Source organism: Geotrypetes seraphini, chromosome 8 (genome assembly GCF_902459505.1).
Source record: "Geotrypetes seraphini chromosome 8, aGeoSer1.1, whole genome shotgun sequence".
Taxonomy (NCBI): Eukaryota; Metazoa; Chordata; class Amphibia; order Gymnophiona; family Dermophiidae; genus Geotrypetes; species Geotrypetes seraphini.
The window spans coordinates 133,029,113-133,038,545 of record NC_047091.1 but is presented as its reverse complement, the minus strand read 5'-3'; the positions used below and the strand labels follow the sequence as shown (position 1 = coordinate 133,038,545).

Genomic DNA, 9,433 nt, shown 5'->3' with positions numbered 1-9,433 from the left:
CTGAAAAATAATAGCCTTCAGGTGCCTTTCAACAGACAAAGCATTTAAGTCTTATTTTCCTATTTAGAGGCTTCCCAGAGCTGCTGAGCATACCAGAAAAGGAGATTCTTGTGGGCTTGAAGGAGATTTTAAGACCCAACTAGTTGACATTTGTTTGGCGTGCTTGAAAGCTGTGAGGAGAGGTACAGGGGGATGTCCTGGGACCCGCACTCACTTCCTCTCCCTCCCTCCCAGTGGTGGCTGCAGTTCCACCTGCTCTGAAACAGTTAAAACAGAATCCAGGAGCTCTTTTAAGGCTTCCTCCCCCCCACCCCATGGCCATGCCCTGACATCCCCTCATCATGTGCCCTTTCCTCCCTCCCCTTGGTTTTCCCAAACAGCACGTCACGTTGCTGAGATGTGTCACTTAAGCCCATAAAAACTGTAATTCGAAGAGGGAGAACAAAAGGAGCATAAAACCCTCCGGGACATCTCTGCCCAGTGCAGGAGCCGGAGCCAGGCATCTCCCACAATACGCACCCACACAGCCAGCGGTACAGGACACACAGCCGCAAATCTCTGCCTATTAAACAGAGCTCAGCGGCTCCCAGCAATGCCTGGCTCAAGTTTCTCACACACGTACTGGGATAGGCACAGAAAGACAGACAAAGACCCACAGACGGAATCTAGCTGTGAGAAAACATGCAGGAAGGCAGAGACCAGGTCCCTGGCAGGAGCAGCCTCTGCAGCACTCACCATCCTCCTAATGCCCTCACTCTTGGGGATACAGGCAGTCCCAGTACCTCAGGGGCACCAAGGTCACAAAAGTCTGGTGAGTAACAGAAGGGAAGAAAAAAGTTTATTTTCTTCAGTGTTTTCTTGTATTTTTTTCATCTCTCTCTGTCTGGCTATGTGTATCATCCTTCTGTGCTGGTTATGCTCAGCCCTGGTTCTCTTTTCTCAATCCCTTTGGCTCCTTTCCAGTAGTTTGGAGCTCAGACTTGCAGTTACTGGACTGGCTGCCACATTCTCACCTATTTCTGGCCTGCCTGTTTCCCATCAGCTTGTTTTGCAGAAAGCCGATTCCTTGTTAAACATTTTTAGCATGTCTTTGCAGTGAATCCACAGCACATTCCAAAGCAACCCAAAATAAGCCTGGAGAAAGGACAGGATCCGGACCGGGATATCTTTCCCTGTGCCCTGTGGATGAAGGGCAGGTATCCGGAAGGGCAGGAACTCAGATGGGGGGGGGGGGGGGTGTCTATTTTTCAGTGGTTGTGGACTGTAATTACTAGTAAGCAGTGTCTAAGGTCCACAGTCAGGGCTGGAGAATATATCCAAAAATGGTGCAGGAGAGAGGCAAGATCTTAACCAGGGGAAAAAGGGTAAGTGAGACAGAGAAGAGATGAGAAAATGGGAGAGTAATTTCGTTTATTGGATAAATCACGTCAAATAGGTGGTTAATAAAGCCAATGTTTTTATATATAAAACTTATTACTTGCTATACTCACAAACATAATACAAATATGACTAATCTTCAAATTCAACCTAAAACAATAATAACAATACATAAAAATAACAAACAGAGCCCTGGTAAACCTGCTGAAATAGTAGATCTTTAACTGATGCCAGAAGGATTGGACAATCAGTTGATTTTCTTAAAACCTATGCAAATTTGTGCCACTACACGTGAAACGAGTTAAGATAAGAACAACAGAAAAGCCAACCTGGGTCAAAACCCGGGTCTATGGAGACCAGCACCCTGTATCCAATAGTGGCCAAAAAGTAGATCTGCTTCTCATAGCTCATTTCCAGGAATAAGCAATTCTTCTCCCAAATCTATCTGGTTAATTTTTTTTTTCCTAGGCTCCAGGAACTTATCCAAACTTCTTTTGAGTTCTGCTAAATTAGTCACCTCAAACGCATTCTCCAGCAACAGATTCCTCAACTTAAGTATTTGCTAAATGAAAAGAAAGAAACCCAAACTTTACTACAAATTGTTTTCATTCTGCTGGCCTTATATTCATGAAGTGTCCTCTTGTTTTTCTGTTGCTTGACAGGTTAAACAATGGTTCCCAATTTAAACTGTTGGACCACACTCATAATTTTATAAACTTCAACCATACTCCCTGTCAGATGTCTTTTCTCCAAGCTGAAGAGCTTTAACCAATTTAACCCCCTCCATTACTAATGCATAGCAGCGGTAACTGCTCCAAATTTTACATTCTGATTGCACTGCAGTAACTGAAAGGCATCTTAATGACCTGGGGCATAGTTATCAACATGGTCTGCAAATTGAGATGTGTTATTTTGCCAGTAACTCAGCACAGGTTCCATTTTGTACAGTGAGATCTAGTTACTAATAAGCAAAGTTGACAGTAAGATGGCACATCTTGACAATAGCCTACGCTGATAGCTTCCCCTCAGAGCAGATCTGCCCTGGAAGGTACAGAGCAGCTATATAAATGCATGTAGGCATCTGGCAGGACATCTTTTAACCCATGACTTCTATCACCAGGGAGAGATTGTACAGAATGAATATTATTTTCTAGGGAGAGATTCTACAGAATAAATATTATTTTATTTACAATAGTTCTTGAGCAATAAACAATCAGTCTTAAATTACATTGTCCTATATGTTGCATGTGCTATGCCAAACTAGAAAACCATTGCTTAATCATTTTAAGTTGATCCAGTTTTCAAACATCCTGTATATTTTTGTAAAGAAATTACAGTATTGCTCATTTTCAGCCAAAAAAAATAAAAAGAATTCCTATGGGTGTTGGAGGAGTTACCACCGCTGCCAGCGTTAAAACCCACGCTACGCGTTAGTAAAGGAGTGAATAAGTCTTTTTTTTATAAGGGCGTTTCATCCCCTTTATCATTTTTTGGTGCCCTTCTCTGAACCTTTTCTAGTTCCACTCACAGTACTCTAAAGTTCAGATGCACCAGGGACCTATATACTGTAGAGCCATAATGATAATCTCCATTTTGTTTTCCTTCTCTTAATCCTAGCATTCATTCTATTTGATATTTTAGCAGCTGTGGCACACTGGGCTGAAAATTTTAACATATTGTCTACAATAACTCCAAGTTCTTTTTCTTGGGTGGTGACTCTGAATTTGGAACCCAGCTTTTTGTAGATGTAATTGGAACTACTTTCCCAATGTGCATCATTTTGCATTTATCCTTGTAGAATTTATGTTTAAAACAATTTTATTGATGATGATGGTATAGTACAAGAAACTGTGAAGAGAGTAGGCAACATAACACAGCAATATATAGAGAATTTCCAGTCATCAAAAAGTTTTAACATTATTGTATCTCAGCTCCCCCTGCGCGCCCACACACTGCCATCCCCAAGATCCTCCCTCCCCAAGCTCAAAACTAGAACTCCATTCAAGGACCTGAATTCTATTATTATTTTAATACTGTTAATGTATCCAGGTAGAATTTAATTTGCTATTTAAAGGCTCTAGTCTCACAAGATTCTTCTGTGGATACTCACTAGCCTCTACCATTTTGATAATGTTGAATAATTTTGTGTCATCAACAAATCTGATCACCTCATTCATTACTCCTATCTTCATATCATTTATGAATGTGTTAAACAGCACAGGTCACTTGGGGCACTCCACTAGTGACTTTTCCATTTGGATAGTTGACCATGTAATCCTATTCTCTGTTTGTTTGGTTTTTTTGGAGGGGGGGGGGTTGTAGACAGTTGTCAACCTATAAAAGGACTTGGTTGCTTATCCCATGACTTTTCTAAGCCCTTGGTCTTAAATTCCAGTGCTGATTGGCTCAGGCACTGACAGGAATATAAGAAAGCTCAGAGCCCTGAACCCCCCAATACATGGACCTCTCTTGCTAATCCCCCCCCCCCCAAGCAATCAAGAAATGGCCCTGATGGTCTAGTGCTGGATCTGAATCTCCCCCTGAATCCCTAAAATGCCCAATTACTCCTTCCCACCAAGCCCCCAGAAGAAAACCTTGGTGATCTGGTGGGCTGGGCCCCCTAACTCAAGGACCCTCCCCCTACCTGACCAACCCTTCCCTCACCTTATTTTGAAGACTGGCAGTAGGGATGCCCATTCCCTCCTGCCTCAAGGCCCACCTCTTTAAAATGGCAGCTCTGCCCCTGCCTGGTGCATCCTGGGATGCACTGGGAGAGGCCTAAAAACATATAAGGACTTACCATGCCATTAAGGTTTGATTTAGACTGCTCACAGCTAGGGTTACCAGATTTTCCAAACAGAAAACCCGGACCCATGGCCTTGCCCCCAAGCCTGCTCTGTTCCATCCAGTCTGGCCCCCTCGACCTGCACGAGCGGGTGACGTCGGATGGCATTTATGCATGCACTGGTGTGACGCAATGATGTCCCGACATAGTGCTGGGTTTTGAAAAGCCATTTGGGGAAATCTGGACGTCTGGTAACCCAAGTCACAGCCAGTCTAGCATGCAAGTTATTTCAGCCTTCAAAGCACAAAGGGGTTCTGCGTGGCTTATACCATTTGCTGTAGCAGTCACCGATAATCTTATGCAAATGCATTACAAGCTCATTAGTATTAAAATGAGCACGCAATAATGCACAGAAAGGAACATTTACCTTTTAACACTGAAAATTTTCCAAGTAGGTCAAGAACTGTGGTAACATGAGGGTGACTTCTCAGTGGAGCAAGCTGCTAGCATTTTAAAAACCTGTGTGTGGGGAGGATATGTGGTTATGTGTGTGTCCAGTGCCTAAAAGATGCATCCAAAATCATTGTGGAATTAAAAAAAAAAAATCAAAACCTTATAAACTACTGCCCTAGCAAGAGGCTTCAGCTGCAACTCTGCATACTGCTTCTGCCTTGTTTGGAACTCCGGAGACCACAACCATACACTCTACTTGTCATGTGCACAAGAGCTGTGCCTACCACTCAACTCTTGTGCACATGCATCAGACACGTTCCTCATTTTTTACCACTGATGCTCAACACTAGCAGCGTGCATATAATTTGCATGCTGTTAATGTTGAGCATTAATTGGTACTTGAGAATCACTGTAAAAGCTGGTGTTTTCTCATGCAGTGCCAGAGTTTTGTGCACCTGGCCCTATGTCACAGGCAGGTCCATCTACTCTGCCTCTCCCTTCTTTAGCAGGCTGCCTTTTATATGCTGGTTAGGAAGGTTCTGGAATGTGGCTGCCCTGTGACACCCCCCCTCCCCCGCTTACTCAGGTTTCTCTGCTCTAGGCTTTTCCATTCCCTGAGGGCAATTGGGACTCCTTTGTCTCTCCCTTCCATTGGGATTCCAGCCCAGGATTTCCACCCTTCCTGGAGTCTTGGAGGAAATCACCCTGGTCTTAAGTCTTATGGGAGCTATATTCCCATTCTTATATAATGAGAGCCTATTCTCACTAAGCTCTAATCCAGACATGGGCAACTCTGGTCCTCGAGGGCTGGAATCCAATTGGGTTTTCAGGATTTCCCCAAGGAATATGGATTGAAAGCAATGCATGCAAATAGATCTCATGCATATTCCTTGAGGAAATCCTGAAAACCCAATTGGATTCCGGTCCTCAAGGACCGGAGTTGCCCATGTCTGCAAGTCTGATCCATGATCAGGTATCCTTTCGCAAAAGTAGTAAAACTTTTTTGTAATTACTAACTAATCACTATCTTAAGCTTTTGCAATTTTTATGATAACTATGTTGTTTTTATTATTATACCCCTCCTTTTTTACAAAACTGTAATAACGGTTTGTAGCGCAGGCCGGCGTGCTGAATGCTCTGTGCTGCTCCAGACACTCATAGAGTTCCTACGAGCATTGGGAACAGCGCAGAGCATTCAGTGCGCCGGCCTGCACTAAAAAACGCTATCACGGTTTTGTAAAAGGGGAGGTGATAATTATTTTATCCAAAAGTATGTGATTATTAACTCAAATTTGTAAGTCCCATATTTTGGCTGGCTCACTGTCTTTTGTAATCCGTCTTAAACCACAATTTAGTTTAGGCAGAATATAATGACACCCCCTGCATCTGTCACAATATTCTTTACTGAATATCCTGAAAACCTGGTTTGTTAGTGGTTCTCAAGGACCAAGGCCCCATGGGGTTTCTCACGATGCACTTTGTCAAATGCCTTCTGAAAATCCAAATCCTATCCAATACTGTCTTTGTTTACACCTTTAAAAACTGTAATAAACTGATAAGACAAGACCTGTTTAGCAGAACTCATTTATATATTTATTTAAAAATTTTATAGACCACACTATCCTACAATTCTAGGCTCATTCCCATTAAACCAAATCTACTTATATGGTCAGTAATTTTGTGTGTACATATAGCTTCAATCATTCTGCCTGGAACTGATATCGAGCTCACTGCTCTATAGTTCACTAGATCACCCCGGAGCCCTTTTCAAAAATTTGCATTATATTGATCACCCTCCAATCCACAGGTATCCTGGCCCATTTCTTATACTGTATATCAAATGTTTGTAAATAAATGAATTAGAGAAATGTCACATGTTTTAGCATGTTGTGTAGGATGGACAGGCTTCCCTCTTCTTAAAGCAGGATATAACAATTTCCCATCCCACTGTGTCTGAAAGATCATTTTTAAAGATCAGAGGGCAAACTTGCAATAATCATTTAAAAATCAGAGGGCAGAGAACCCGGGCACAGCATGGGATATGGGAGACACTGTGATGTGAAGGGCAGAGCTTTGGGTATGGAGGCACACGGTGGTTTGTGGAACACTGTTGCTCATTCTGATACCTGGGGGAAGGGAGGTGGTTAGGGAAAGACAATGACACGGTGACAAAATTCATCACCGTTCCCATCTCTGTGGAAAACCATGGGAAACAATCCTGTGTCATTCTTTGGTGTCTATCTCAACCTCAGCCCTCCTACACCAGCATTCTTCAATGCAAGGCTTGAGAGTTCAGTGGCTGTGCTCATTCATACTCTGATTTTTCCCTCTCTCCTTAAAGAATGACATAGAGATGGTTTCCCACGGTTAGCTGCGGGGACGGGAATGGTGATGAATTTTGTCACTGTGTCATTCTCTAGTTAGGAAGAAGTGATCTGGATGCTCTGGAGGTAGAGGGGAAGTAGGATGGAATAGTTCCTCTCCAGGTGACTGGTGTTTTCTTTCTTCATTCTACCCCCATTCTACAAGTGTGCAGACACCCAAACCCTGTCAGCCCAGAAGAAACGCAAGGTGACAGGAGAGGGGTCTCAGAGTTAGCCATACTTTACAATAGCTACCTTCAATGGCTGTAATTTGGGTACTGACTCTTATTCCTGTCTTTAAATTATCATTCTAATCCCCATGTGTATGACACACCTCCAGTTCATCCAGGAGATGGTAAAGGACAACAGTTTAAGAACAATAGGAAGCACCAAGCTGGTTCAGACTGATGGTTCATCAAGCCCAGCATCCCGACTCAAAATGAAGTCAGTCCAAACCGCTTGAAAAACCCTTGGCAGACTCTAAGGGAAGATTCATTTTTTGTTGCTCACACTCTGAATTAAGATTTGGCATCTCCCATGTCTTTCTGACTAAAAATTGCTAATGGACCTGTTCTCTAGAAACTTATCTAATTCTTTTTAAATATATTTAGAGATGTGGTGACTAAAACTGCACCCAATACTCCAGATGTAGTAACAGGTTGAAATGAGAGAGGGAGAGAAACAGCAGATGATGAAAGAGATAATGAAGGGTTGTGTATGTGTGTCACCTGAGAAAGGTCTTCAAGTCACCATGGATAACTGTGCAGGTGTGTGTCCAGAGAAAGGCCTGCAGGCACTGACACATCCTTCATGTTCACTTGATGCAGTGCTAGTTTCCTCTTTTGTTCATGTTGCTGAGATGAACAGGTTTTTTGGGGCCACATAATGGATTATGTGCAGCGTTATGAAAGAATTCTTCAACTCTTGTTTACTTTTCAAATTGCCTTTTACTAGGAATATTAGGTTTAAGGTTATTCTTTCTCATTCCTATACATTTCTTATTGCATGACTTGTGGAGGCGTGGCCTAGTGGTTAGAGCAGCTGTCTCAGCGTCATGAGGTTATGAGTTCAATTCCCTCTGCTGTTCCTTGTGAATCTGGCAAGTCACTTAACACTTCATTGCCCCCCAGATACTAAAGAAGTACCTGTCTAAAATATGTAGACCACTTTGATTGTAACCACAGAGAGAAATCAGTATATCAAGTCCCATCCCCTTTTCTTTTGCCCTGAGGTAAGTTGCGTTTCAGACTATTTTAAGTTTAGAAAAGTTTAGAAAACTTATATGGAAATTTTTGATGTAAGACCATAATTGTTTGATGGTTTCTAACTTGGTCTTCAGTTTTTGTACTCTGCCTTGAACCTAGCTTTGGTCACTGGTGAGCTATATGTCCTATATAACATAACAAGTTCAAATCTGCTGCAGCGTCCAAGAGATGTAATGACTGGCCTGCAGTGACTTTTTGGTATATGAAACTCAATGGAATATATAATGATATGATTGATTGATAGGTGCCATCAACTCATATTTGAGTCCTAGCGACTTGATGATCATCATCAAGTTTTTGTGGCAGAATACAGAACTAGATTGCTGGGCCTTTCTTCTGCGCAGTCTAAATTCAGTGTTGTCACCCTTGTCGCATCAAATGCGATCCTCTGTCTCCAACAGTGCCCATCTGCTGCTGCCCCGATGGGTGGTACATCGTTAGTCTGATATCTCCACTGAAACAGCGTAACTTTCAGCTTCTCAGAAGCATACAAGCCCCAGTGGCATGAGTAGCCCATGTACCTTTACTGGAGATAGTGATATGGCCTCGAATAAATTAAAAAAAAAAAATCTTTTAGCCGTGCCATGTTTTCTCATTGGCTAGATTAATTTTATGCATGCTGTAACAGGAATGAATCTCACTCCTAGGCCAGGGTATGATGGATAGGATCTCAGTCTGGGAATCACTGCCAGTGCTCATTTGAACAATTGCATTGTTCCAAAAACAGCTTCCCTCCAGAAGAACATAAGAATCGCTGCTGCTGGGTCAGACCAGTGGTCCATCGTGCCCAGCAGTCTGCACACGCGGCGGCCCTTGGTTTAAAGACCAGTGCCCTAACCGAGCCTAGCTTTACCTGTGTACTTTCTGGTTCAGCAGCAGGAACTTGTCTAACTTTATCTTGAATCCCTGGAGGGTGTTTTCTCCTATAATAGCCTCCAGAAGAGCATTCCAATTTTCCACAACTCTCTGGGTGAAGAACTTCCTTACGTTTGTACAGAATTTATCTCCTTTTAACTTTAGAGAGTGCCCTCTCGTTCTCTCTACCTTAGAGAGGGTGAACAACCTGTCTCTATCAACTAAGTCTATTCCCTTCATTATCTTGAATGTTTTGATCATGTCCCCTCTCAGTCTCCGCTTTTCAAGTGAGAAGAGGCCCTTTTTCTCTAATCTCTCACTGTACGGCAGCTCCT

General features: G+C 42.7%; 1 protein-coding gene across 1 annotated transcript in view; it reads left to right on the top strand.

The window, feature by feature from the left end:
* Window positions 1–421: 421 nt before the first annotated feature.
* MMP11 (matrix metallopeptidase 11) overlaps window positions 422–9,433 on the top strand; it is a 57,040-nt gene continuing 48,028 nt past the window's right edge. The window contains exon 1 of the mRNA XM_033954216.1: window positions 422–811. Within this exon, the coding sequence (XP_033810107.1) occupies window positions 593–811 (219 nt within the window). The 5' untranslated portion in view covers window positions 422–592. The remainder of the gene's footprint in view (window positions 812–9,433) is intronic.